At 62.2% G+C, this 27,613-nt stretch overlaps 12 protein-coding genes across 12 annotated transcripts; 6 read left to right on the top strand and 6 right to left on the bottom strand.

The window, feature by feature from the left end:
* Nucleotides 1–8: 8 nt before the first annotated feature.
* On the bottom strand, nt 9–2,408 carry MSY001_0772 (uncharacterized protein; the record flags this gene model as incomplete). The annotated part of the gene is made up of 1 exon (XM_018885856.1): nt 9–2,408. One exon carries the CDS (start codon nt 2,406–2,408, stop codon nt 9–11), a length of 2,400 nt encoding a protein of 799 aa, XP_018739388.1.
* A 118-nt stretch (nt 2,409–2,526) lies between these two features.
* Nucleotides 2,527–4,772, top strand: MSY001_0771 (uncharacterized protein; the record flags this gene model as incomplete). The annotated part of the gene is made up of 2 exons (XM_018885855.1): nt 2,527–2,796; nt 2,820–4,772. 2 exons carry the CDS (start codon nt 2,527–2,529, stop codon nt 4,770–4,772), a joined length of 2,223 nt encoding a protein of 740 aa, XP_018739387.1.
* Nucleotides 4,773–6,256, bottom strand: MSY001_0770 (uncharacterized protein; the record flags this gene model as incomplete). Its single annotated transcript, XM_018885854.1, has 2 exons — nt 4,773–5,040; nt 5,064–6,256. The coding sequence occupies 2 exons, from the start codon at nt 6,254–6,256 to the stop codon at nt 4,773–4,775; spliced, it is 1,461 nt and encodes a 486-aa protein (XP_018739386.1).
* A 129-nt stretch (nt 6,257–6,385) lies between these two features.
* Nucleotides 6,386–6,991, bottom strand: MSY001_0769 (uncharacterized protein; the record flags this gene model as incomplete). The annotated part of the gene is made up of 3 exons (XM_018885853.1): nt 6,386–6,676; nt 6,702–6,902; nt 6,926–6,991. The coding sequence occupies 3 exons, from the start codon at nt 6,989–6,991 to the stop codon at nt 6,386–6,388; spliced, it is 558 nt and encodes a 185-aa protein (XP_018739385.1).
* A 57-nt stretch (nt 6,992–7,048) lies between these two features.
* MSY001_0768 (uncharacterized protein) lies at nt 7,049–10,187 on the top strand (the record flags this gene model as incomplete). Its single annotated transcript, XM_018885852.1, has 3 exons — nt 7,049–8,909; nt 8,933–9,247; nt 9,271–10,187. The coding sequence occupies 3 exons, from the start codon at nt 7,049–7,051 to the stop codon at nt 10,185–10,187; spliced, it is 3,093 nt and encodes a 1,030-aa protein (XP_018739384.1).
* A 47-nt stretch (nt 10,188–10,234) lies between these two features.
* On the top strand, nt 10,235–11,456 carry CTS2 (Class V chitinase (GH18 family)-like protein; the record flags this gene model as incomplete). Its single annotated transcript, XM_018885851.1, has 3 exons — nt 10,235–10,642; nt 10,726–11,376; nt 11,448–11,456. 3 exons carry the CDS (start codon nt 10,235–10,237, stop codon nt 11,454–11,456), a joined length of 1,068 nt encoding a protein of 355 aa, XP_018739383.1.
* A 9-nt stretch (nt 11,457–11,465) lies between these two features.
* On the bottom strand, nt 11,466–13,267 carry MSY001_0766 (uncharacterized protein; the record flags this gene model as incomplete). Its single annotated transcript, XM_018885850.1, has 2 exons — nt 11,466–11,552; nt 11,609–13,267. 2 exons carry the CDS (start codon nt 13,265–13,267, stop codon nt 11,466–11,468), a joined length of 1,746 nt encoding a protein of 581 aa, XP_018739382.1.
* Nucleotides 13,268–13,299: 32 nt separating this feature from the next.
* MSY001_0765 (uncharacterized protein) lies at nt 13,300–14,552 on the top strand (the record flags this gene model as incomplete). Its single annotated transcript, XM_018885848.1, has 2 exons — nt 13,300–13,448; nt 13,472–14,552. The coding sequence occupies 2 exons, from the start codon at nt 13,300–13,302 to the stop codon at nt 14,550–14,552; spliced, it is 1,230 nt and encodes a 409-aa protein (XP_018739381.1).
* Nucleotides 14,553–15,945: 1,393 nt separating this feature from the next.
* Nucleotides 15,946–16,815, bottom strand: MSY001_0764 (uncharacterized protein; the record flags this gene model as incomplete). The annotated part of the gene is made up of 1 exon (XM_018885847.1): nt 15,946–16,815. The coding sequence occupies one exon, from the start codon at nt 16,813–16,815 to the stop codon at nt 15,946–15,948; it is 870 nt and encodes a 289-aa protein (XP_018739380.1).
* A 1,130-nt stretch (nt 16,816–17,945) lies between these two features.
* Nucleotides 17,946–20,090, top strand: MSY001_0763 (uncharacterized protein; the record flags this gene model as incomplete). The annotated part of the gene is made up of 1 exon (XM_018885846.1): nt 17,946–20,090. The coding sequence occupies one exon, from the start codon at nt 17,946–17,948 to the stop codon at nt 20,088–20,090; it is 2,145 nt and encodes a 714-aa protein (XP_018739379.1).
* Nucleotides 20,091–20,098: 8 nt separating this feature from the next.
* MSY001_0762 (uncharacterized protein) lies at nt 20,099–22,217 on the bottom strand (the record flags this gene model as incomplete). The annotated part of the gene is made up of 3 exons (XM_018885845.1): nt 20,099–20,234; nt 20,264–20,426; nt 20,450–22,217. The coding sequence occupies 3 exons, from the start codon at nt 22,215–22,217 to the stop codon at nt 20,099–20,101; spliced, it is 2,067 nt and encodes a 688-aa protein (XP_018739378.1).
* A 127-nt stretch (nt 22,218–22,344) lies between these two features.
* Nucleotides 22,345–27,450, top strand: MSY001_0761 (uncharacterized protein; the record flags this gene model as incomplete). Its single annotated transcript, XM_018885844.1, has 1 exon — nt 22,345–27,450. The coding sequence occupies one exon, from the start codon at nt 22,345–22,347 to the stop codon at nt 27,448–27,450; it is 5,106 nt and encodes a 1,701-aa protein (XP_018739377.1).
* Nucleotides 27,451–27,613: the final 163 nt, after the last annotated feature.

The raw sequence follows: 27,613 nt of genomic DNA, 5'->3' as shown, positions 1-27,613 counted from the left end.
GCCGAGCTTCAGCGCAAGCTGGCCCGGTAGTCCAAAAAGGCCCGTAGGTTCTGCACACTCTCCATGGCCGCCGCATACAGCGGGCCGTCCGCGTGGCGATCCACGCGCTTAGCAATCGCCGACAGACTCGGCACGAGCGCTTTGAGCTTGCTTTGCATGTGGACCTGCGCGTACACACCGTCCCAAGGCGCCATCTCGTTCGCGTATGTATCCACGATGGCATTCAGCACGGCCGTCAGTGTGTCAGCGTCCGGCACATGCGCCGCGACCTGCAGCCAGAACGATGCGAGCTCTGCATACACTCGCTCATAGACGGGCGGCGGGGCCGACGCGCCGTGCACGCGGTAGTACTGCGAGCGTGCAAGGCACGCAAGGGTGCCGATACTCTTGACACGCACCGACGCGTCCTGGGCCGAATCGTACGCGGCTGCCAGGGCAGACACCCACGGCGCAGCCTCGTCGTCTTGTGTGAGCGGCAGCTGCCCTTCCAGTACACGCGCCATAGCCCACAGCGCACCGAGGCCCGCATCGACCATGGCGAGTCCGTCCTGCGCCACGGACACGTCCATGTCAGAGGTACCGGGAGCCGCATTGGCCACGCTATCCACGCTCGCCCAGTGCGCTGCGATGGCAAACACTTGGTCCCACAGTGTGCGGAGCATCGTGCCCATATCCGATGCCGACTGTGCCGGATCTGCGCCATCCAGGTACGAGGTGCCAAACCATGCGCGCCACAGCGCGATGCGCTGAAGCATCTCCTCGTCGTCCTCGGGCCACTGCGACGGCGGCGGCGGTGCAAAGTGCGCAAGGCGCAGCAGCAAGTTCTGCAGCGCGGCCAGCGCTCGCGTCTCGATCGCGCGGCGCGCTGCGCCGGGCGACTCGGCGGCGGAGCTCTCGTGCGGCGTCGCGAGTCGCAACAGCGTCTCGACGAGGGTCGAGCGCATGCAGCGAGCTACGACCCAATCGCCTAGGCCCCCCTCTTCGGTCACGGGCACACTCGCCAGCGCTGTGCCGCTGTGTACAGTATCGAGCGGCGTACCTAGCACGCTCGCCAAGTCAGCGACCAGCTCCAAACACATCTCAAGCAACGCCACTGCGTCATCCTTTACCGAGTCCACCGACGCAGGCGCCAGGAGCGTCACTAGCTGCTGGAGCAGCGCCTCATGCACAAACGCGCTGAGCGGCTCGGACCGAACAGCTGGCGCATCTTCTGCGTCGTTGCGCGCGTTGCGCAGCACATTCACCAGCACGCCGCCAGCAGCAGCGCCGAGCATCGCAGGCCGCGGCGCCGCATCGCGCTGCAAGAGCGCAGAAGCATCTGCGAGAATGGCAAGTCGTGCTGCGCCACGCTCCCGCGCATCGCGCAGCTGCGCGGGCGAGGGCATCGGCGCCCGCCCCGGCCCCGGCCCGAGGCCGGCGAGTGCCTGTGCCATGCCTTCCTCATCCGTGATCGCACTGAGCGCCTGTGCGCTGGCAATGCCGAGCGCGATCTGCGGCACGACACACGCTGGGTCTGCGGCAGACGGCGCGCCGCTCGCAGCGTGGACGCCGAGGTGCAAGGCCTGGCATAGCCAGGCGCACAGCGCCTCGCCGGCGAGCGCCGTGCCGCGCGGCTCGTGCCAGTCCCACTGGAGCACACGTGCCAGGAGCTTATCGCTCGCCTCGCAAAAGCACGTTAGCACTGTGACGAGGCTCTCGCACATCTCGACAAGACACTGCGCAGCGGCGGAGCCCATCCCAGCGAGCGAGGCGTCTGCATCGGCGCCCCAGCCATGGAAATCCAGCGTGCCCTGGGCGTCGTCACCATCAAAGTCGGCCATCGCATCAGCCGCGGTGTCAGGTACGCGCCCCTGGGCGAGCTTGGCAGCGAGGCGGCGCTCCTTGCGGTTCATCTGCTCGACGGGCTTGGTGCGCAGGCGTTCGCGTTCAGCCAGGAGCGGCGCGCGCGTGCGCTCCAAGCGGCGTTCGTGGCTCTGCAGTCCTAGTGCGGCCCACCGGAGCACCTGAAGCACAATCTCTACAGCGCGCTTGTTGGCGAGCTCGCCGAGCGTGTCGGTAGAGCGGCTGCTGAGGCACAGGTTGCGCAGCGCACCGCTAGCCTCGCGACGCACCTCCAGATTTGTATCCGACTCGAGCGCATAGAGCACACGCCCTACGACCTGGTGAGCAAGGAGAAGGCGGCGGTGCGGCTCATGATCGTCGGCCAAAAGCGTCGATACGGACGCCAGCGCCCACACCTTGTCGCCTGTGTCGACGGGAGGCGCATCCGGTCCGGTACCGAGCTTGGCGAGGGCGGGCACCACCTGCTCCACGGACGCCGTCTGCACCTCAATCTGCGGGCGATGCAGTGGATTGTGGCGCTGCGCACGCTGAGCGCGGCGCCCCACGACCGGACGCACTTTCGGCATGCCCTGACAAGCAGACGCGCTGTCGCGAGCGGTCTTGTGCTGACTCAGCCACCCGTCTCGTGCCCCTCCCAGTGGCCCCGGCGCCGGCGCAGCGGTGCCCCCTTCCATGGCCGCTCCGATGGCGCAGGGCGTGCCCGGTGCGCTACAGCCCTTCCGGGGGCAGCGCCAGCTGCAGCCGGGCATGCGCGTACGCATCGGTGCGCATCTCGTGACGGTCCAGCGCTTCCTGAGCCAGGGCGGCTTCGCGTGTGTCTACCTTGTGCAGGCCGAGGCGCCCGTGCGTCTGCCTGGGCGGCCTGCGCCCGGCGACACGCAGCTCGTGCTAAAGCACATGTGCGTCTGGGATAAGGGGACGCTGGCAACGGTCCGCGCCGAAGTCGACCATCATGTACGTGTGCAGCACTCACGCAGCGCGCCCTCCAGGGCCACGAGGCCATCGTGCACTTTGTCGAAGCGTCGGCAGCCACACTCGCTGGCGGCGGGTGGGAGATATTTATCCTGATGGAGTACTGCCGCGGCGGCGGGCTGATCGACTTTCTAAACAGCCGTCTGCAGCACCGTCTCTCCGAGACCGAGGTGCTGTCTATCTTCCGCGACGTGTGCGAAGGCGTGCAGGTCTTGCACCATCTCGATCCTGTGCTGTTGCACCGCGACCTGAAGATTGAAAATGTGCTTCTTTCTACCGCGGACCCACCGCGCTTCAAGTTGTGCGACTTTGGCTCGTGCATACCCGTACTGACGACCCTGCCCGCTCGCAGCGCCGACGCGATCCGGCGCCTCGAGCTCGACCTCCAGCAGCACACGACGATGCAGTACCGTGCGCCGGAGATGGTCGACCTTCGCCAGCACGTGCCGATTACGGAGAAGGCCGATATCTGGGCCCTGGGCGTGCTGCTGTACAAGCTGTGCTACTACACGACGCCCTTTGAGGCGCCGGGCGCCGGCGCCCCAGCCATTATGCACGCGCGCTACGACGTGCCAGCCACGCCTGCGTACTCGCGCGACCTCCAGGCTCTCATCCGCTCCCTCCTTCAAGTACGGCCCGAGGACCGCCCCGATATCGACACGTTGCTTCGCGATGTGCGACGGAAGCTTGATCCTGCGGCACCGAGCCCCGTGGCCGACCCGCCGAAGCGCGCCGCGCGGCCCGAATCGCTCATCCTCGATGTGGACGAGGTAGCGACGCGTTTCCCCTCGGTGGGCGAACTGTCAGCGCACCTCGATCCCCCGCGGCGCGCGGCCACCGATCCTGAGCCGCCGGCGCCGCCCGCTGCGCGCTCCGTGCGGGCCATGGTCGCGGAGATGAATTCAAGTGCACGGCCATCGACGCGTGAGCGGCCCCTCTCTGTGTCGATTCTTATGGAGCCAAGTGCATCGAGCCCTGGAGCGCCCGCGCACACACTCGTGGATGTCGATGTGAGCTCCAGCTCGGACGATGAGCCGGAGGACGCCGGGGCGACATTCCGTGTGCGTGTGCGCCCAACGGACCCGCAGCGAGCTGCTGAGGCGCCCGCGTCCATCGTGCCCAGCGCGGCCGATGCCTTGCATGACCTGCTCGTGCATGCAGAGGGCGATGCCGATACCACGACAGACTCTGTGTGTGCGCCTGAGACGGCCGAGCTGGACTCGCTGGCCGAGCATGAGCGGGCCTTACAAGGACTCCTGAAGGGCGAGACGCCCGCTGAGCCGCCGTCCCGTCTTGCCGACCAGCACGAGCGTGCCGCGGCACCGCATGCGGGCAGTGCGCCGTCTATGCCCGCGGTGCGCGCGGCGCCGCCCAAACCGCGCAAGCCCATGGTGCGGCCCAAGCCGGCTGCCTTGTCCCTGGCGGCCGGTACGCGGCGCAGCGCAGTGCACACACCTGCGACGTCTGTGCTGCCCGACTCGCAGACCAAGGTGGCTAGCCACACCGCATCCACGACACCGCCCAAAGAATCACCCGTCGCTGACGTGCCAACCGGCGATCTGCTCGCAATGAACGAACTGCCAGCCGCGCGGCGTGCGCCCCAGTGGGACGAGCCAACGCCCCCTGCGAAGACGTATGTGGATGCCAGCACATCACCCCGTCGGCCGGCCCTGGCCTTGCCTGTGCCGGCCAAGGATCCTCCGGCGCCCACGCACGGCATTGACGCGGGCACAACGGTCATGGCGCCAACGCCCCGGCATGCAGTGCCACTCACGCGCTCCACGTCGGCGCAGACGGCGGCGCAGGCGCACGCCCGAGGTGTGCGCCTCACGAAACGCGAGACGCAAGGCAGCCACGAGACACGTGCCACACGCATGCCAGTCTCGCCGACGGAGGCGTCGGAGCCCTCGGAGGGTGTGAGTGCCCTGATCCAAAAGTGGCAGTCGCAAACGTTATAGCTATGTCCATAGGCGTGACATATTCTCAGGCACGATGGCCGCCAGGACCACACGCGATTGGACCTCGTCCAGGTACAGTGCGAGGAACACGAGCAGGATTGTAATGGGCGCGGTGAGTACAATGTATGACACAAAGATGGTGCCGCTGATGAGCATTTCGACATGGCTGTTGGGCGCCGCACGCTGGCGCGTGATCTGCGCGAGGGTCAGCGCAGGCGGCGAGCCGAACAACAGGCAGGCACATGTCATAAAGACGGGATCGTCGATGCTGCGTGAGTGGCGTGTACGTACACAGACGAGCGGACCTTGAGGCACACGTAGGTGAAGAGGGGCAGCATGAGCAGCGGCGCAAGGACCATGCGGCTGCAGGAGGCGGCAATAATGGTGCGCCAGATCGTCCTCTTTTCAGCACGCTCCTCCGCCTCGCGGCGCTCGCGGTCCTGCGAATCCTCCATGGTCGAGTAGCGGCGGATCATGCCGGTGCCAGGCGCGTCGTCTCCAGCAAAGTAGGCACCAAGCACGAGGATCGATAGCGGAATACTGCACTGCCCCATCTGGTCGATCGCGCCGACGAGCGGTGTGAGGGTGACGAGGAAGCGCTGCAGCGGCGGCGTCATAGCAATGAGAAAGCTTGCCAGCGCCGTCCAGAGCGGCACCGTCATGAACGCAACGAACGCGCGCCACGGCTGCACGACCCAGCGGTGCCATGCGCCGTGGCGCTCGGTGGGCGCCACAGAGATCTCGTCTGGCTCGTCGGTGAGCAGCTCGTTCCGCAGCGGCGAGCTCTCAGCGGGCGTGTGGGAGAGGATAGAGCCGCGGTCCGCGAGGATGGAGCGGTGCCGCTGGTCAATCAGCGTGTCGGTCACATCGTCGCGGAAGCCGGACGCGTTGCCCTCGTTCTCGGACGGCGGCACGAACGGCAGCTCTGTTCGCACATGCGACAAGAGCTTGGCGCCGATACTCCAGCGCTGTACCGTGCCGAGCGTCGAGAACATGACCAGATACGTCAGCGCACGACCCAGCATGTCGTTGGGTGTGTCGACGTCGCGGCCGTCGCGGATCCAGTGCAGCTGCGGCACACTCTCGACGAGCGACGAGATAAGCGCAACAGGCAGCGTGTTGGAGTTGGGCGTGATCGAGACGGCCATCACAAACGGGCGCTGCCCCCGCGGAATGCCGAGCAGTCGGTTCGCGACCGCCGCGGCGACCGCTGACACAAATGTCACGACACAGAAGCCGATCGGTACGATCGCCAGCTCCACGAGGCGCTCCGGCGACAGGTAGAAGGCCACCTTGGAGAACAGCAGCGCGGGCGTAAACACCGACACGTTCAGCTTGTTCATCTTGCCCTGCATGCGCTTATCGAGCACACCAAGCTGGGCCATAAGGTAGCCAATACTGCACACGAGAATCAGCTGGAAAATAGACGAAAACGTCACGAATGCAAGTCCCAGCACCGGTGCCCAGGATGGTGCGGCCGTCATGGCGGCATGCAGCGCCGAGGTCGTCAGTGTCGCGCTCCGTGACATGGCCGTGCGTAAACCGCGGCCCGCCGCACGGCGGCCGTGCCCCGTCGCTTATGTCATCACAGACTATGGTCGGCGCTCGCGCCGCTACGGTGCCGCCTGCGCATAGCGCTGTACGCGCAACTTTTGGGCGCGCTGGCGAGCGCGCATGCGTTGCCGGCGACCTGCGCCACGCTCTGCCATAAGTAGGTACCACGTACTTGCGCCGCGTATCAGGACGCGACCACCGTTCTCCTCGAGCTTTTTGCGCGACGCAAGGAGCAGTTTGTCTACCCGCCGCTCCTTGGCCTTGTCACGTTTCTTGAGCGCCTCGGCCAGCTGTGCACGCACGAGCGCGCCGTATGCATCACGGAAGGCCAGCATGTGATCCGGCGCCACCTGGACGTGAGTTCCACGCACATACCACCGTGCTGATCTTTGTGCGCCCCGTGCTCTTTCCATCGGTCGCGCGGAAGAGAACGCTTGCAGGCGCAGCACCAGACGCACCGTCAGGGTGTGCGGACGCTACGCCGTCGGCACCAGCACGCACACATCGCTTCACCGTGACAAACACAGAGTGCTTGTCCTTTGTCTCGGAAAATAGCTTCTCGAGGCGCGACAGGAACTGTGTTAGAGCCCGCCACCTACCTCGTCCGCATCGACACGCATCAGGACAACGTAGCAGCGACGGCCTGCGCCGCGCTCAAAGAGCATCACGTGACAAAAACGTCCTCGCCCCCAGCCTGTCGTGGTCCTACCCCAGCGCTCGGCATGCTCGATGACTCGGAGGACGAGTGGCAGGACATGCCCATCGAGCGTGTCGGAGGGGGCGGCACGCTTATGAGCCCGTCACACATGCCGCTGGGATCCACTTCGTTGCTGGACGACAGCGACGATGACGAACATGCCACAGGCTCACCCCGGACGCAGCGCGCGATCCGCGAGGCGCAGGCGATGCGTCGGCGGCATGAGCACCTCCGTGGGCGCCGCACAGCGGCGCAGGGAGGCACATCGAATGTTGTCGGTGAGCACCTCGACGTGCACGACGTGCGTGGCTATGACTGGCGCACGCGTCCTGATCATGCAGGGCCTAGCCAGGCGGCGCCCGATACAGAGGGATACACGCAGCTGCGTCTGGACGAGGACGAGGAAGAGTATGAGCTGCAGGTAGCGACTGACTACCTGTTTCAGGAAGACCTGAACCGCATTGGCGAGCATGAAGACGATCCTGCGGCGGCGCCCATCTCGCAGCTAGCACTGACGAAGCGGCTCCTCTCGGAGCCCCAAAAAATTGCCTATGTGGGTCTCTGCAGCACACTCTCGCACGAGATGCTGGCAGAGACAGAACGGTTGCCGATGAAGGACCGCCAGGCCGCGGTCCAGAGCGGCAAAGAGTGGGCACTTCGCGTAATGATCCGTCTGTATCAGCACCTGGATATTGAACCGACAGGCACGTCTCGCTGGCTCACCGCAGAACAAGCAATGATCGAGTCGCTGTCTCAGCATGGTATACGGCCGACGGATCTGGCGCCTAGCCTCGTAGCGACGCATACGATTCCGAACCCATCGTACAATCCCCGACACGCCAAGGCAGTGGCCCGTGAAGCGCCGCCTTCTGACAAGGCGCCACCCACACCTCCAAAAGTCGATGCGGTGCCTACTTCTTCACCACCGCCGGCCCCTGAACCGGTGGCCCCGGTGCTCACGGATCCGAATTCAGCGGCGCAGACGGCCGAGGCACACTCGGAGCCACCGTCTGGCACGCTGCCATCGGTCACGCAAGCCTCGCTCGACGCGGTGCCGCAGGGTCCAGGTCATTCGCATGTCCCGGGCCCGACGCCCACCCTCGAGGGCGTCACCACCGAGATTAGCGACACACTCAAGACCATCACACTCGATATCCGCTGGACCGTGTTGTGTGATCTCTTTCTTGTTCTCACGGCCGATAGCGTGTATGATGCGCGCTCGCGTGTGCTGCTCGAGCGCCTATCCGAGTGCCTGGGTCTTACATGGATGGATGTGACCAAGTTTGAGAAACGCATCACGGATAGTTTGGCGATCGAGGAGGACGTCTCTAAGCTGGACGACCCTGCCATCACCAAGCAGCGGGAGCGCCTATCGCGCCATCGGCGCATGGTCATGATGGGCCTCGCGACGCTCGGCGGTGGCCTGGTCATTGGCCTCTCAGCTGGCCTACTGGCGCCCGTGATTGGCGCAGGTATTGGCGCGGCGCTCGGCGCCGTCGGGATCAGCGGCACATCCGCCTTCCTTGGTGGCGTTGGCGGCGCTACAATCATCACTACGACGGGCACACTTAGTGGCGCGACGATGGGCGGGCGCGGCATGAGCCGGCGCGTCAAGAGCGTCCGCACGTTCGAGTTCCGCCCTCTGCACTACCACAAGCGTGTGAACTGCATCATTACTGTGCCTGGGTTCCTCAAAGGGCCTGACGACGATCCGACGCTACCCTACAGTGTGATTGATCCCGTCATGGGCGACGCTTTTAGCATTATGTGGGAGCCTGACATGATGCGCGATATGGGCAATGCCATGTCGATCCTGTGGAACGAGACGCTTGTGCAGGGTGTGCAGCAGGTGCTCGCTGCCACCGTGGCCGGCGCGATGTTTAGCGGTACGTGGCATGAACTAACGCAGCGCTTGCCTGGCCGCTCTGGCTGACCAAGCTCAACTACCTCATTGACAACCCGTGGTCCAATGCGACGGAGCGCGCACGCACCGCGGGTCTCATTCTCGCCGACACGCTCATTCACCGCCAGCTAGGCGTGCGGCCTATTACGCTCGTGGGATACAGCCTTGGTGCGCGCATGATCTTCTATGCACTTCTTGAGCTGGCGCATCGAAAGGCGTTTGGTATCGTGCAAAATGTCTACTTGATGGGCGCGCCCATCACGGTGCGCGAGCAAGAATGGGGCCTCGCTCGCAGCACCGTGTCGGGCCGCTTTGTAAATGGTACGTGGCTGACACTCACGCAGCGTACTCCCGGTCCGACTGGCTTCTCGCGTACTTGCATCGCGCTACGGCTGGTGGTGTGCGCAGCATTGCCGGCCTGCATCCTGTGACGTACGACTGTCGCATTGAGAATGTGGACGTGACACATTTGGTGCCAGGGCACCTCGCCTATCGCGCTCTGACCCCGCTCGTACTGGGCGAGCTGGGCTTCAAGACGACCGCCGACTACTTCGATGAGCCTGAGTCACTTGCAAATGTGCCCGAACGCGAGCAGGTCACGCCAGTGGAAGCACCGCCGCCGCCCAAGAGTGGCGTGCTCCCGTTTCGCCACCTGTTCCAGCGCAAGACCCAATCACCAGCGCCTCCAGCCAATGACGACCCACTGAAGCGCCCACCGGCCCAGCCAGCGGACGACGACCAGCCAGAGCGTTTGCCGGAGACGCCTGTGCCCCCACTGACTGAGACTGTTCAAGGCATGGAGGCTGCATCAGCCGAGACGCCGGCCTCCGACGCCGATGCTCCAGCTGAGATGGCTGAGCCAGAGACCAGTGCGCCAGCTGAGGTGCCTGATCCCGAGAGCCGTGCGCCAGCTGAAGCGCCCGAGCCTAGCGTCCCGACCGACGCGCCTGAGCCCAGTGCGACGTTGGCGCCTGACGCGACCGATGCCCCCAGCCAAAGCACCCAAGACCCGTGTTCATGTGAGGCGACGGGCGAGTTGGCCCGCGCCGCCTCATCAGGTCCTATACCCTCTCGCGACGCGCCTGCTCCGCCTGAACGCTCGTACGCACAGTATGGACTCTCCTCGGACGAGGCAGCGCAGCTCGCACAGGAGTTCCAGCACGTATCGCTCGTATCGCCGCGACCGCTCGATGGACAAGAAAAGGCTGCTCTGCCCGGCGCCCCAGACCTGCCTCCCTGGGCCGCTGACAATCCTTGGTAGAGGCTTACGTAGACCCGACACGGCCGCGCTCGGGCCACGTGTTGCTCATGCCCTTCCATCTGCCATTGCGATTCAAAAAGCCGGCGCGCTCCTCCAACACGTCGGGTTTCGTGACCGTAGGCTACTTTCCCAACTGGTCGATTTATCAGAAAGGGTTCAAGCCCCAGCATGTGCCGTTCCCGTACCTGACGCACATTCTCTATGCATTTGCCAACATTGACCCTGCTACCGGCACCGTACAGCTGTCCGACGCATGGGCCGACCAGCAGGTCAAGTACGAGGGCGACACGGATGCGAGTGCGTCGCACCTGTGTGGCAACTTTTTCCAGTTCCTCCAGTACAAGAAGAGGCACCGTCACCTCAAGCTGCTGCTCTCGATCGGCGGCTGGTCCTACTCGAGCAACTTCCGCGGCATGGTCCAGCCCGCCCAGCGCGAGCGCTTTATCGAGTCGGCGGTTCGCCTTCTCGCTGATCATGGACTGGACGGCCTCGACAGTACGTGCTTTTTCTCACACCAGTCGACTGGGAGTATCCACAGACACGCGAGGAGGCCCAGGCCTACGTGGCGCTTCTCGCGGGTCTGCGTCAAGCGCTTGATGCGTATGGCCAGCGGGCGACGCCTGGCCAGGCGCCCTACTTGCTCACGATCGCAGCGCCGTGCTCCCCTGCGCAGTACAAGCTGCTCGATATTCCGGCGATGGACCGTTACCTGGACTTTTGGAACCTGATGGCGTACGACTTTAGTGGTAGCTGGGACGCTGCAGCGAACCACCAGGCGAACCTGTCGGGCGGCTCCGTGTCCGTCTCCAAGGCCGTCCAAGACTATCAGCGGGCCGGTGCGCCCGCACACAAGCTCGTGGTCGGCGTGCCCCTGTATGGCCGGGGCTTTGATGGCACCGCCGGCGCCGGCCAGCCGTACGAGCATGTAAGTCAGGGCTCTGCCGAGGGCGGCGTGTACATGTACAAGGAGCTACCAAAGCCTGGCGCGCAGGAACACTTTAGCGAGCGCGACGGCGCGTCGTGGTCGTACGATGGCCGGGAGTGGATTTCGTACGACTCGCCGCAGGCCGTGCGCGCCAAGGCCGAGTATATCAAGAAGCAGGGCTTGCGGGGCGCCATGTTCTGGGAGCTCAGCGGCGACCTGCCCGCAGAGCACGACCGCTCGCTCGTGCGCTGCATGGCACAAACAGTGCGTACCACACACTCACATCAGCTTGGCAACCTCGATTCTTCCATGAACCACATCGAGTATCCCGAGAGTGCCTATGACAATGTGCGTCACTGAGCATCCTGCGACTTGGTGTCGTCCTCCGCAAAGATCGTCTTGGGCTGTGTCTTGGCATACACCGATGTGAACCGCGGGTCCTTTTTCGCCTTGTCCGCGTACTTGAGTAATGCCCTGCCGTTAGTGTTCTGTGTACGTACTCGCGTGGATCTTCGGCACGGAGGTCGCCCTCCCACAGCTCGGCCACGAGTGGCTGTAGCGCCGAGCGCCCAATGCGCCCGTTCTTGCCGCGGCCCTCGAGTGGCCGCTCCGGCACACGCGTGTTGCGTGGGTCGCGAGGGAACTGTGGCTTCTTGTACACGGGATCGAAGTAGTCGTCCTCTTCTTCCTCTGGCACCATAATCGGCACGTCCGCATACGGATCGGTCGTCGACGGGTCCGCCGCATAGTGGTTGGTCCGGTCGCGCGCGCGCTTGCGGAGTGCAAGCTTCGCCCCGAGCTGCGAAGCCTCTGCGTCGTAGTAGATATGCACGTCGCCACCGCGCGTCGTCGCAAACACCTGGTTCAGACGAGGATGCCACGCCACACGATTCACACTCGTGCGATCGACAGGGTACACGAGCTCCATGCTTAGGTCCTGAGCGGAGAGCGCGACAATCTGGCCCCATTGGCTCCGCAGGTCTGTCGGCGTCGTGGAGCCTTGCGTGACAGACGCCGTGCCAGTGAGCAGCTGCTGCCCGTTCGGACTGAATAGGACGTCTGTGTGGTCGTTTCCATTCGGCAGGTCGTCACGCACATGCAGCGGCGTGCGCAGCTGCCGCAGGTCCCACAGCTTCAGTGTATCGTCGGCCCCACGCGAGGCCAGCTTGGTGCCGCACGCGCTCACCGCCAGGCATGTGGCACCGGTGCCGGGGGTGTGCGCCTGCTGCACGGTGAGTGAGGGGCGCGCAAGGTTTCCTGTCGTCGACCACACATATAGGGCGCCGTCCTGTCCACTGGCGAGAATCGACTGCGCGTCTGGCGCCATCGCCGCCGCCGTCACCTTGGTCTTTGTACCGCGCTCCTTGGAGCGTACCACAATCACAGACGTCTGACTGGCCTTGTGGTGCATGTCCCATAGGCGCACCGTACTGTCCGAGCCGGCGGTGTAAAAGACCTGGTCGTCGAGGGGATGCCACCCGCCGCACGTAATATCGCTAATGTGTCCGGTCGTATGGCGCATGTCGCGCATAAAGATATCACCTTTCTTGTACAAGGCAATCTCATGGCCATCGTAGTCGTAAACGCGCGCCTGCGTCGAGGCACATAGGCACAAGAGGTTCTTGCTGTACGGCGAGAAAGCCAGCTGCACGACGGGGTAATTCTCCGCCGGTTCGAACGACTTGAATGTGCGGAGACTCGTCGTCATACCACCAAAGTCCCATAGCTTCACGAGGTAGTCGTGCGAGCCAGTGGCAAGCCGCGCGCCAGACGGGTCGATCCCCAGCGCACTCACCGTCTTCGTATGGTCTTTAAGCACAATGCTCTGGGTGAGTGGCATATTCGCATAGTCAGCAAGGTGTGTCCACCGTCTTTCGTGCTGCGCAGCCGTATCTGGGGCCTCGTCCCCTCGCCTACTTCGCCCCGTCTGAGCCTCGTCCCCGGACCCGCTCGCCTCCGCCTGAGCCTCGTCCGTATACTCGCGTCGTTCCGCTGGGGCCTCGTTCGCAGGCTCCTCATCTTCATCCTCAAACTCATCGTCATCCGCGAACTCGCCATCATCCACCCTCTCAGAGACGGCAGAATATGCCTCTGGATCACCGCCGGCCTGCCCAAAGCCTGCTGGCAGCATCGCACGGAGCGCAGCTTCGTCCATGGTGGCGAAAATCGACCTCCACACTCTCCTAGATGCAGCTGCCGACGCCGGCCTTCGAGGTGACGCAGGACGAGGCTTTCGTCACTGTACATGTCCATGCGGACATAGCGGCGGCCACAGAAGCGCGTGTAGCGGCCGAGGGTACGACTTTTGGATGCTTTATTGAGCCGCTCTACCTCCCGTACGTATGCCCCCCTAACGCAGTCTCTGTCTTCCTTACTCGGTCGCCACGCTGCATGACTGTATCCCCTTGTGCGAGGGCAGCGCCACGGCTGCGTGCACCTATGATACCCACACAAAGGTCCTGCATGTGCGGCTGGCCAAGAGTGTGCACGGCCAGGTGTTTCCGGATCTCGATCGGCTGCGGCCTCAGCTCCTGTCTGATGAAGAGCAGGCGCAGATGGAGCGTGACGCTGCGTGTGCTCCTGCTTCGCATGCGTACGGATTTGGGCAGACGGATCCGCTGCCAGTAGATTATGTGGCGCTTGTGCGCGGCGGCCGTGTGCCATATCTGGATGTGGACGATCCTACGCAGATGCCTCCGCGCGAGCGCGAAGCGCGCGCCGAGTCGCTCGAGACGGAAAAGTGGGACGAGGGCATGTACCTGGACAATGTAGTCGATATCGATGGCGATGTCGCAGCCGTCGTCCAGGTCGAGCCCCACGTCCTCTCGGGCGCGTGCAAGGCGTCGTCCGGCGCTGCTTCAGGCCCGGTGCCGCCACAGGCGGCAGCGCACGCGTTCCTCGTGCAGCTCTTATTCGCCTACTTGTATGAGCTGCATGTGTCGTACAACGACGCATCTCCGGAGTCGGCATGGACGCTCTGCAAGCTATGCCGCTCGATCGCGTGCTTTGTCGAGCCTTCCGCACCGATCGCGGCGGTCCTGCGCGCCAGCTATCGTCGTGCTCTCACGTACCCCCTCTACCGCTCCTGGGCTCTGTGCGAGCGCGTGCGCAAAGATATGATACGCCTGCTCCAGGCCGAAGATGCACAAACGCGCCTGCTTGCCGCGCTCCAGGATATGGATGCCATCTTTGCGCTGGCGCCGACAGGCACGGGCCTCGCGGAGCCGGTCGAGACGGTGCTGCGGCTCATATGGGACTTTTGGCTCGCGCCATTGCAGGCCTACGTGTCGCAGGCTGCCGCAGACGAATGGCCTGCTTTGGCACGCTCCCTCACACCGCCTACCAAAGAGGCCGTCGGTGAGCCGGGTGGCTGGGACCTCGAGGTCCTCGATATGCTGGCACGTGAGTCGAAGGCGGAAGGCGTCGGTAGTTTCGTGTAAGTTACGCAGGCCCACCATGGCCGCGCCGAGCGCCCAGAAACGCGCGCGGTCGCCCGAGGTGCCGGATGGCACTTTTGTCCCGCGAACTCGCGCGGATAGGCAGGAGGCTACCGTCGCGCTCGAGTACCAGCGCCATATTCAGCGCGTGACTGCCTTTGTGCACACGGACTCCGCACAGTCGCTCAGCGCAGACCTAGTATGCCGAGTCGCGCCTGCCGACGGGGGCGTGTGGCGTGTCGTGCTGGAGCATCCGCAGCTGGCATACCTTCATGTGGATGTGCGGTGGCCCCTCGAACCTGGCGTGTACACGGCGCCGTTCCAGGACGGGTTCGAGGTAGCGATTCCTGTGGCGCCGCAGCCGATGCACGCCGTGTTCAGCGCGTCGTGGCTGCAGCAGTGGCACACACTCGACTCCCTGCAGTGCGCTGGCTGTGGCGCAAGACTTGTTACCTTTCCCGTGCGCGCCGACGTGCGCGCGCTTCCGTCGGCGAGCTGGGAGGAGCTCGTCGATGCATGGATGTGCCACGGCGATCAGCGACTCAATGTAAGCGTGACGCGGGGGCGCGAGAGCGTAGGGACCGCGCGCCTGCCTGCCGCCACTGAAGTGTGGGTCGGCAGCTTCCTGGTGAAGACGTCGAGCACGCACCTCGACCCGGGCACCGTATGTATTTCGCCGGCCAAGCAGAACAATTGTTGGGAGGTACGTTTCGTGGCAGGTCAGACGGGCTAGCAGAAAGCCATCACGCGATACCCACCGTGGCATGCACTGGCCGTGGGACGGTGCATGCAGTGCGCAGCACTTTGGCTGATACTACGAGTCCTAGATGCATTCGCCCCTATACGCTGCAGCCACCAGCTATGGGCTTGCTAGTCACACGGAGCGGTACACTAACCAGCAGCATCCCTCGTATCCCCTCATGTGCCGGACATGCGGCACGACTCTGGGCGCCGCTCTCGAGCAGCCGGGGCCCGCGCCCGTCGTGCTCCAGTGGCTGCCTTTCCGCGTCGTCCCCGGCGGCGGCGAGACACCTCGTGACCTGCTAGGTCAGGTATTGAGTCAGTACATGCTGGAGCAGACGGAGCGTCAGGCCGTTCACCATTTCCTCCTCAGCGAGACCGATGGAGACGACACGCGCCCACGCCTACTGCTGTGGCTCTTTCAGCCATGGCTCGAACTTCAGATACCCGGACAGCCCCTGTACCATGCATGCAAGATTTTGTTTCGCTTGGTGCCCGTGGCGCCGCCTGTCCCATACAGCACGCTGCTTCTCCCGCGCGACGCCTGCGACGAGGTCGCCGAGACGCTGCGTGTGAGCTCCCTCATCTATCCGCGCACCCGCCGCGTACTAGGACAGTGGCATATCGGATGGCTGCCTCGTAGCATCGACTAAGACTACATGCGCTTGGTTTTCGGCTTGCCGGGCACGACCACTTCGCCCTCGATCGCCCGCGCTTCCACACCAATGCGCGGCAGGAAGCTCTGATAGCGGATCGGGTCGCGCGATTTCAGGTAGCGCAGCACCTTGGCGCGCTGGTGGACGAGCCGCCGCATCGAGCGGCGGTTGCTGTTATCGTGGCGCGCACCCAGCAGGTGCTCGGCTAGGTTGCGAATGCGGTACGTCAGCAGAGCGGCCTGCACCTCAGGCGAGCCGGTATCGAGGCCACCGCTCTCTGTCGGGCGGCCAAAGTGCGCAATAATGCGCCGCGTGTTTTCCACCTGGATACCCTTGCCACTGGCATTGCGAAGATCCAGGATGCGCGAGAGCGTCTCAGCGCTCTGTGCCTGCTCGGCCTCAAGATCCTCCAAATCCTTGGCGAGCGCATCGGGGCCCTCCTGGCTCAGCGACGAGTCAGCAAGGTCCATCGCGCGATCGGTGGCCATGACGCGCGGCAGAGACTGGAAGAGTGTGCGCCGATCGCTCACATCGAGGCCAAAGTTCAGGCGCCGGGGTCCGCCGTACTGTGCGACAGCCGCATCCATGTCCTGGTCCTCCGGGCGCGCCACGGGCTCCACGGGCTGCAGCTGGCCGCGGCGGTCTTCCTGGTAGCCCCAGACCTCCTCTTTCGAGAGGATCAGCTTAGCCAGCTCCGACTGCTTCCAGTACTTCTCGCCCTCTTCATTCAGCTGGTGCGCCAGGACGGGATCCGGCTTCGACATATCAAATAGACGCTGCTTGATTTCGCGCTGCGCCAGGTTCTGCTGGCGGCGCAGACGCGAGGCGCGCTTGCGTTTGCTCTCGCATACAGGGGCACTTGTGTGCATATATGCCGAAGCAGGACGTGAGAGGGCGACTGGCACACGCAGCAGCGTACGCGCAGGCCCCATGAACCTCTCCGGCCACATGCTGCACCAACGTCCGACGTGCGAAGAGCAGGCAGGCGCCAGCACGCGGCGGTCAAAAGTCACGTGACGAGAAGGTCAACCGCGGCCGCGCCCCTTCTTCGTCTCTTGATCAAAAACGCAAGTGTATGTTGTAGGGTCTACTGACACATAGCCCTGAGCCACACCCAACCGATTTTCCACAGCGGCATGGGTGCCAAGAGGGCCAATGGTCCTCGCGGGGACGAGAGCAACTTCGCAATATAGGAATCTAGGCTGTACGCTTCGGTGATGACGGTCTAGAGCCAAAACATTGTGAAACATTCTCAAAGTCGCACCCATCGAGGGTACGTAGGTAGCGTGTAGAGCACATTGGCGAATGGCGCGGAAAAGCCGCGGCAGGCTACTGCCATCTGTCAGAGCGGGCAAAATCTGGCTCCGCATGCTGAGCACGTGGCACGTGCAACTAGGCGGACAGCCCTTGCTCGTGTGCCTCCGCGATGAAATTGTACGTACGAGCCGCGGCTGACGGCGCGCAGCGCGCGCTATCTCGAGGAGAATGCCGTGGATGAATGGAGACGAGCTTATATTAATTACCGAGGCCTGAAAAAACTCATCAAACGTGTGGCCGAGCACCACGCCGCGCGCGAGACGTGCACTCAGGGCGGAACCCAGCCGGATACGACTCACTCCGTGCAAAGCTCCGCGACTCGGCTGTTAGCGCGGAGCAGATCTCACTTTTTCTCGAGTGGGGCTCGTCAAGAAGGGGGCTACGGGTCCACTACACGGAACGACGAGGGTCAACCATCGGTGCCACCTGTATCGCTGAAGGGGACCGGCCTGGGTCTCTTGGATGAGAGCAGGGATGCGGAAGCGGAACCGCCGTATCATCTCTTTTTTGGGAAGCCAACGGACGAGCCCATGTACATGAATGATGACGACGCGCCAGCAGACGAGAACCTTAGCCACCCATCCTCTGGCGAGAATCGTCCTCTGGCGCGCCGTTCGTCGACGTGGGTGGTGCCCCAAGCAGACCGTATGTACTTTTTCTTTTACACGCAGGGTTCCCCAATATGAGTGTTTCGGAGATCGTTTCCCAACTATTTGATGAGGAGGAACAAAAATTCTTCTTGGCCCTCGACAACGAAGCGGAACGAATTCTCGAATTCTACCTGGAGCGCGAGCATGAGGCGACAGAGCGCTTCTCCACGCTGGTAGAGCAGCTGATTGAGCTCACAGAGCACCGTCGTGAATTCAAGGCCAAAACCAAGAAGATTCCCAACGGGCAGCTGGGCCTGCAGCGCCTCCTGTCTAAAGTGCCACGCGGCTTGGATAGCGACGAGGTACACCGGCTGAAGCTCAGCACGCAGAACCGGCAACCGCAAAAGCCGCATGATGTGTCGTCCAGCGATGACGACGACGGTGACAAGCGCCGTGCCGAGGTCATCGAGCACATACAAAACCTGCACATCAGCGAAATGCGGGCTGCATCACCTGCACCATCAGTGCTAGTGCACGATCCGGTCGAATACAAGGCGGCGCGCAAAAAGCTGCGAACTGCTGTCATTGAAAACTATCGCGCATTGGAAATCCTCAACAACTACCGCATTCTCAATCGTAACGGTTTCATCAAGATCCTGAAGAAATTTGATAAGACTATGCAGTCGCAGATTATGCAAAAGTACTACGACGAGCGTGTGGCGCATACGCCCATTGTCCAATCTGATGCCGTGCCAAAGATGTTGACGGCGCTGGAGGAGATTTTTACAGGCTATTTCGAGCACGGCGACAAGAAACGCGCACGCGATGTGCTCCGGGAGGGTGCATCCCATACAATGATGGGGCATACGACATTCCATTACTCGAGTGCATATCGTACCGGCGTATTTATGGGCATCGCACTCTGTCTCACAATTGAAGGCCTGCGTTACGCCATGCAGGAACGTGTGCAGGCCGTGCTGCCACAATGGCAGCAGCTGCTCGTCGTCTATGGCATGGAGTTTCTGCCGACCCTGTTTGCGCTGATGTTTGGATTAAATCTAATTGCTTGGCAGCGCGTGCGGATCAACTCAGTGTTTATCTTTGAGCTGGACGCGGGCAATGCTCTTGAGCCGTGGCAGTACTTTGAGCTTCCCGCACTGCTCCTTCTGCTTCTTTCCATTTGCTTTTACTTGACCTTCTCGACGCCCACTACCAGCCCTGTCATTTCGCCCACCTCCTGGCCGGTTGTGTGGCTTGTAGCACTGGTGCTCATCGTGTGCAATCCACTTCCAATAATGCACAAGTCGTCGCGCATGTGGTTTCTCCGCACGCTTGCGCGCGTGGGCAACGGTGGCGTCTTCACCAGTGTGGAATTTCGCGACTTTTTCATTGGCGATGAGCTGAACAGTCTGTCGTATTCGTTCATGAACTTGTGGTTGCTTGGCTGTGAGTACCAGCATCATTGGCGTATGCCATCGCAGTGCAGCACGTCGGTGAGCTGGTGGGTGCCCGTGCTAGGAGCACTGCCTGCCTTTCTGCGTCTTACGCAGTGTTTCCGTCGTTATTCGGACAGCCACCGCATGGTGCGCATTCACTTAGTGAATGCGGCCAAGTATGCTTCGTCGATTCTCAACGTGTTCTTCTACTTCCTCTACCGGCACCATGGCTCGCAGGGCACGGCTTCCTTTGCATTGTGGATCTTGTTCGCTTCGATCAACTCGGTGTATACCAGCAGCTGGGACCTGATCATGGACTGGAACCTATTGCAGTCGAACGCGCGCTACCCCCTGCTTCGCTCGCACTTGGCTTTTGACGATGTATGGCCAATGTACTATGTTGCCATGGCGACCAACGTGTTTATCCGCTTTATTTGGGTGATCTATCTGTTTGGCGGGCCGGCCAGCTTGCCGCTGCGCTCGTTCTTGGCCGCCTTGCTCGAAATGCTCCGCCGCTGGCAATGGAATTTTATCCGCTTGGAAAACGAGCACCTGGGCAACGCTGATTCGTTCAAGATCATCCGTGACTTGCCGCTGCCTTACCCTGTGAAGCGCAAGCCACCTAGCGATGACGGCGATGACGACGAGGAAGAGGACCGCAGGTCGTTCATACTGGGGTCGATCAAGGGCATATCTAAGAAGAGGGACTTGCAGGAGCAGCGTACGATCGACACGCTGGAGAACGCGAAGCAGAACCTTGAGTCTGTCCGGCGCCGACAACGCCTCGAGACTGCGGTATAATGTGATTTCTACTCGGGTGGCTCGCTGTGCCACTCATATGGCCGCCGCTCACGGCTCGCGAGCAGCGCATCGGTCGCAGATGTCTGCGTGACCACGAGCGTCGGGGGCGGCGCTGACATGGTATCGCTCGGCTTAAGCAAGTCGCTGCGTAAGTATACATGACATACTCCAACATGAATCCCAGGCCCAGGCCCACATCATTGAGGATCTGTGCACAGCTGTGCGTGATATCGATAGCCTCCTGTACCACACGGGGGTCCTGGTCTACGCCAAACACCTGCCGCCGGAAGGTGTCGGCATAGGCACATACTTGGTCAGAGGCCCACTGCACAAAGCCTGGTATAAGTCATAGAACATACCCGATGCCATTTTGTAATCTTTAAATGCTGCCATGTACCAATCACCCGTGTTTTTGATCAGCGTGAAGTACAGCATGGCGAGCTCCGAAATGTACAAACTCACATCGCCCTCGTACTTGATCTGCCGCATTCGCCGCTGCAGCAGCGCCGAGCGCGCCTCCAGCAGCAGATCACGAGCTTCGCGACCCTTGTCGAGGCGCACAAGGAGTCCCGCATTCCGTACGACCATGCCCTTGCGCTGGTAAGGCGACACGAGCTCCGCACTGATGGCACTGACCAGGTCCGATGCGCATCCGTTGAACTTTTCCACGAGCAGATAGAGCGAGCCTTCGGACACAGGCCGCGAGGCGAGACGCTTCTTGCCCTCTTCCACTAGAGCGACTGCCTCTTCCCACTCGCGCAAGGCAATGTGCACGGCGAGTGCATCAATTACACTGTTGAGCCACGGGCCCAGCGCCGCAAGGTCGTCTTGGGTGGGTGCAGGCGTTGCAGCTTTCTCAGCAAGGCCCAGGTCCTGGCTTGTGGGGTCCATAGAATCGCCGAGCATGCCGTCCTCGGTGTGCTTGGCCGCAGCGCGCTGCTTGCGCTCCTTCTTGAGCCGGGCTGCCAGTGCTTCACCCACGCCGCGGAAGGCGCGCAGCAAAGCGCGCTTGTCCTGGGAGCGCTCTGTCCGGTAAACAAACGACTCCTTGCTATGCTTGATCTTGATCGCGTTGCGTACATCCTTGGTATCTTTTAAATCGACCACGACAATCTCGGACAAGTTAAAGCAGCGCTCGGCCACGAGATGCACGCGACTGCCATATGGACGCTTGCGCTGCACAGCGATGAGCAGCAGGTCGTCCAAGAGGAAGAGCGCGACGGCCTGCTTGGGCTTGTAGGTGGCCGCATTGAGCTCGACAAACTGGCTCGTTTCCGCAATCAGATGGCGCCCGGGCACAATCGGCACAAACTTCTGCGAACCCTCAATGTTCTCCCACAACGACGTCAGCTGTGCCTTGTAAATCTGCTCGAGATCGATAGAGCTGTTGCGGTGTCCCTTCTGCATCGCGCGGAGTGATGATTCATTGTCCCACATACCCTCACCGAGAGGGTCTTCGATCTGCAGCTGGTGCGGCAGCGCCTTCCACTCACTCAGCAGCTCCTTAAACTCGAGCATGTCGTTCTCAAAGGTCGCAATCTCGCGACTAATAATGATAAACTCTGAATAGTTTTTGAAAACCTGCTCTTTGAGCTGCTTCTGCGTTGTCGTTTGGATCTGGCCGAGAGTGGCTCGCAGGTTTTGAAGCCCTGCCTCGCTTTGCTGCTGCACTTGCTGCGACACAAACAAACTGGGATCGAAATTCTCCGCAGCAAACGTCTCTGCACTCACACCCGGCACGGTATGTGCTTCCCATGACTCCACTGCGAAGCTGGGATGCAGAGTGTGAACGGGCGACCGCGTCGCGCCCGGTGACAAAGCATGAGGTCCGGGTACCATCGCGGGCACAGGCGGGACGGGCGGCACCTCCTCTGATACGGAGGGCATAGGCGACCTATGTCCACCGCCTCCAGCAACCGGCGCCAAGTGATCCAGCCCGCTCAAGAACGAGACCGCGGGCATGATCGACGACGACGCGTATCGCATCGACAAACGGTTGCGTACCTTGTCTTCAGCGTGCGAGTCCGTCTGCACTGGCTTTCTCGAAGGTCGCGGTAGCGGCTCATGTCCGTCCAATCCACTCTTTCCGTAGAGCGTCGCGGGGCGCGAACGCTGCGAGCGCGACATGGCAGCCACGACCGTGCGGCGCGGGGTTGGGCGGCACGGGCGACTGAGGTCGCAGGTGTGCTTTATGTAAGCAGATCACCCCTGGCCGCGGCGCCTCGTCCACACACTGGGACAGCGCACGGTGGTGATGGCGTTCCGCCCGGATACGCTCGTAACTCGCCAAGTCGCGACGCATGCGACGTCCAGTGCAGAGGATATGCATGCTGGAGATATATGGCGAAGCTCGGCGGCCAAACAGGAGCAAAAGCGATGGGCCGAGCAGAGCGAAAAAGGTACGTGCGAGTGGCTCACCGCAGCCCTGTACCAAGACAGTGCCTTTAAGAGGCACCAGAGCCAAGTAGAAAAGGTGCTCGCGAGGTTTGACAGTGTGGCGGAATGGGCCGATTTCATCTCGTTTCTCGGGCGCCTGCTCAAGGCACTGCAGGCGGCGCCTAAGTACAACGTGATCCCTAGCAAACTGATTGTTGCCAAGCGATTGTCGCAGTGCCTGAACCCCGCACTACCATCGGGAGTGCATGCGCGAGCACTGGAGGTGTACAGGCACATTTTTGCGGTCATCGGCGTCGATGGACTGAGGCGTGACCTCCCTGTGTGGACGCCTGGTCTGCTGCCCTTCTTCCCCCATGCCGCGACGTCGATTAAGCCAGTGGTCCTGAGCCTGTATGAGACATACTATCTGCCGCTGAGTGTGGACCTGCGCCCTGTGACGCGTGCCATGCTCCTGTCGCTGCTCCCCGGACTGGAGGAGGAGTCGAGTGAGTTTTTCGACCGCGTGGTGGCGCTTCTGGACCAGCTGTCGCACAGTGTACAGCTGTCCTTCTTCTTGCAGACTATGTGGCATGTCATGATCATGACGCCCAGCGTGCGTCTCTGTGCGTTTCACTACCTGGCGCGCCGAATGCCCCGCATCGGCGAGCCAGCATCGCCGCCGCTGGAAAGTCTCCATGTATCGCTGCTCAGCTCTGCCATCGCACAGACGCTGCGGGACGATACGCTCCTGGTACGTCGGCAGGCGCTGGACTTTCTGGTGCAGCACATGGCCCTCACATCGCCAATCTATGCGGCACTTCCGCCGCCGCAGTGCGCGTCGCTGGTGGACGCAGTGCTGGGAACAGTGCTGCGCCGCGATATCAGCCTGAACCGCCGCCTGTACGCGTGGCTCCTCGGCACAGCAGACACAGACGAAGCGCAGCAGACATACTTTTGCGAGCATGCACTAGAGAGCGTGGCGCAAACCCTGCGGGGTGCCATGAGCCGTGACTCGGAGTTACAGCGACCTTTCAAGGTACTGGTATCGCTCATGGACAAGCGAGCGCTCGCACAGCCGCTGCTAAGCTCGATCGTGCTCGATGTGTGTTCGGCGCTGCAGCGCGACTCGGCTGTGCGCGAGGATGTATACCCTACGGCCCAGACCCTCTTTGAAGCCCTGGATGCGCATGTGCTGTACCAGCAGCTCTACCGCGCTGTGGTTGACCAGGTGCATGGCCGCACCGAGTGCAATCGTGTGGGCCTTCTCCGACACATCCTGTCGTTGTTTGAGCCGCACGACGAGGATGTCAAGACGGTGTACCTGCCGATCCTATGCATGGCCTTGGCTGCCCAGCTGCAGGACGGTATGGCCGCGGACACGCTGCCGGGTCCTCTTGCGATCGCCGTCCTCGAACTGATGCAGGACATGGTGCAGCGCCTGGACACCCGGGCGCTCCGACTGCACACGCCGTCTGAGTCCATTGCCTCGCTTCATGAGCCTGCACGCCAGTGGTTCGGTGATGCACCGCCCGATCATCCATCTACGATGCAGGACCCGACGTACTTGACCGGGCTGCTCGAGTCGCTTCTGCGTGTGGCTCTGCAGCTGGCCCCCAACGTATCGTGGAGTACGGGGCATCGCCAGAGCCTCACACGCATTGTGTGTGCAGTGGTGAGGCGCATCGTGGCACTCCTAGATGAGGCACAGGCGGATGCCGAGACACAAACGGTGCTGTCTCTCGCGTCCTGGAATACGCCGCTGTTTCACGCGATCTCTGAGGCCACGGCATTCGAGGAGGTGCACGATGTCCTTCGCATGGCGCTGCAAATGAGCGCGTCGCACTCACTGGACTTCTGCATCGACTTGTCGCGGCACGAGCACTTGGATGTGGTGATGCAGCAGCTGCTGACCTACCTGCAGCCGGACGCCTTCTGGCACCACGAGGCGGCCGTGGCTCTGTTTGTCGATGTGTGCCCTTTGGCAGCAGACGACTATGCCACGACGCTGCTGTGCACGCTCCTTACACAACCTGGTCCCCTGCGCCCTCGCGTCATGAGCGCGCTGGGCACCGTATGGCGCCTAGACGAGCGTGCGTGCTCGCAGATGGAAGCGTGCCTGTTCCTCATCCTCGACCGCCTGCGCTCGCACGACACGGCAGAGAAGCACGAGTGTGAGTTGTGGCTCTGTGCGTATGTCTCGTCGTATGATGCACTCTTGACAATGCTCGTGGACCACTTGGTGCGTGTCGAAGCGGAGCGCGTGTGGCAGCCTGTTACGGTGGCGGATCGCGCCATTCCTGCATACGCGTATGCGGCGCCCTTTGACCAGGCGTACACAGACTACTACCTGGCGACATTGGCTTCGCTGCTTGCTGTCGCGGGCTCGCGCGCTCTGCGGGCCGCGCAGGAAGTGACGTATACTTGGGACGACAGCGTGGAGCGCTATGGTATGGACCAGACACTTCCACTCGCGGATGTGCTGAAAAACTACATCCTCGTGCTCCTGCGCTCGCTGCCCGGCGATGCAGCGTGTGCGACGCTTAGCACCACCTCGCTGTGCCTCGAGATTCTGCGCCTGATGCTGGTCATCGAACCGCCGGCCGCCTGGTGGGGGGATGTAGAAACGGCGCTGGCCGATGTGCTGTTGCTGGCCATGAACCGTGGTGACTCTGACACGCAAGTCATGGTACTTCGCACGCTGCGGGAAGTGCTCCTCGTGCAATACGACGCCGCGCCCCTTAGCGAGGAGGCGAGCGCGCAGTTCCTGGAGCTCGTCCGTCGAGGTCTTATGTCCACGCCCTCCGACACAGTGTTCTTTGCATGGACCGACTTGGCGCACACATTGCTGCCTCTCGCGCGCCAGTCTGTCAACGAGTTTATGCTGCCACTGTGTGTGTGTGTGCAGGCCATGCTCGTCCAGGCCATGCCCCAGAGCGACGCGGCACACCGGCAGGCCATGCGTCCCGCGAGCGAGATGGACGTGGCGCGTGTGCCGAGCACAGCACTCGAAATCAACCAGATGATCTCGCTGCTGGAGCACGCGCTCGTGCAGGCCCTCTCGTCTCGACATTTGATCGAGTCAGAGCGCAGCACGCGCCCGAGTGAGCCGGCAGGGAGCTTTTTGGGCAACATTTCCAGTGTCTTTCTCAGCGACAGCGGCGCTGTACCAGCCGCGCAGCATATATCTTCGCCCATGCTGCGCCCTGCTGCCCAGGTTGTGCAGAGGCTCATGTATGTCTGGGTCGTCGCCCATGCCGATACGCACTGGCACTCGGTTCTCACACGCAGCTTTTCGGCCCTGGGACGTTTCTACGGGCTGCACGCCGAAGCCACATTGGAGGCCCTTGTCGAGCACTGGTGGAGCAGCAGCATGCGCGCCTCCAACATGGCTGTCGAGCGCGTGCACGCCGAGACCATCGAGCTGCTCGAGTCGCTGGCTGGCAGCGCCCAGATCATCTTCACTTCGCTGTGCGACTCGATTGCAGCGCGTATGCCTGTGACGGACCGCAGCAAGCGTGCCCCGCGCCAGGGGCTCGTGAGCGAGTCAATTTTGTTCCGCTTTCTCGAGACATACGCCGCCCAGCTCGACGCCGAGTCACTCGCACAGGTTTGGCCGGTGCTGGCGATGCTCGTTAAGAGTGTTAGCACTTCTGGACACAGGGCTTTGGCATTCGATGCACTGCGACTCGTTACGGAGACGGGCACGAGACTGGCTCAAACACGCTCGTTTGAAGATGCACGGATGCGGCGCGACATTCAAGACGCTTTTGTGCGACTCTATGAGCTTGTGATTACGCTATACGCTCGCACACTCGACCTGTCCTCCTCCAACAAAGACAGCGACTCGTTATCGGTGCTCAGTGAGCGGGAGGAGGGCGCAGAGGGACCTCCGGCACCTGCGCCCGCTGCGGTCGTGCAATATTTAGGTGCGCGGGTTGTGCCAGCGCTCGGTCCGCTAATGATCGATACCGACAAAAGCACGGCGCTCTGCACGAGTTTGGTGTACTACGTCATTGCGCCCGGCTTCAAGGCGCGATCACGGGGGGGGGACTGGGAGCCGCTTGTGCTCGATACCCTGGCGCATGTGAGTCGCGTGCCCCACTCGAGCAAGACGTGGCGCACACCGGTACTGGAGACGTTCATGGACCCCAAGTTCTTTGCCCAGTCGCCGCAGATGGGCCAGCAGTGGGCGCCTATCGTGGCCGCGCTTCTGGGGGCCGAGCGCGAGCGGTTCGCAGACATCATTGGGCGTATTGTGCCGGCACCTTCGGCGAATCTCTTTACGAGTCGCGAGTCGGACCTCCTGGCGCGTGTATGCGCAATCCGACGACTCTCGTACACAGTGTATGCCGAGAAGCGCCATGCGTTCTTGGCACAGCTACCGCAGATGCAGGAGAAAGTGGTCGAAATCCTGCGGTCAGGGCCCGCGGACGTCGTACACGCCGAACTGTATCTACTGATGCGTGTGCTGTTGTGCCGCTTCGACTCGCAGCACCTGACAGGGTTCTGGCCTATCATCCTAACGGAAGTCTTGCGCATCTTGGGCGACGCCAAAGCGCAACTTCCTAAAGAGAACTCGGGCAAGCTGCACCTCCTCTTCAGTGTGGCCAAGCTCGCCGACTTTCTCATTACGCTGCAGACGGATGACTTTCAGATTCACCAGTGGCTCCTCATCACTGACACGCCAGATGCACTCCGTACGTCGACGAGCTGGGCGCCCGAGTCGCTTCTAGACTCTCTAGGCGATCTAATTACACAGGATCACCCTGAAGTCGACACACAAGGTCATGGTGTGCTAACCATGGCCCAACAGCGTCGACCCATGCTTCAAATCTCGCGGGCACGGTCCTTATCAGATCTTGTGCCATTTTTCTTACACGCATCACGGGCATTCTATGAAAACGAGATGGTACAGGAGATGGACTGGGATAATATCAACGGACGTCTCTTAGATGATTTGTTCGAATCGATTCGCCTTAGTTAATTAATCGAATTGTAGTCTATTTCATCGATACATGCCAGGAAAGAAAAAAGAGGGCAATTTAGGGCAAATTGACCTATCTGATGGGGTCAAAAAAGGTTGACCAGCACGGGGCTCGAACCCGCAACCTCCTGATAACTGGGCTAACCCATCGTAGTCAGACACA

The sequence above is a fragment of the Malassezia sympodialis genome, genomic scaffold, assembly GCF_000349305.1.
Source record: "Malassezia sympodialis ATCC 42132 genomic scaffold, msy_sf_3, whole genome shotgun sequence".
NCBI classification, from domain to species: domain Eukaryota; kingdom Fungi; phylum Basidiomycota; class Malasseziomycetes; order Malasseziales; family Malasseziaceae; genus Malassezia; species Malassezia sympodialis.
The sequence above is the reverse complement of the archived record's forward strand: the minus strand, read 5'-3'. Positions and strand labels throughout refer to the sequence as shown.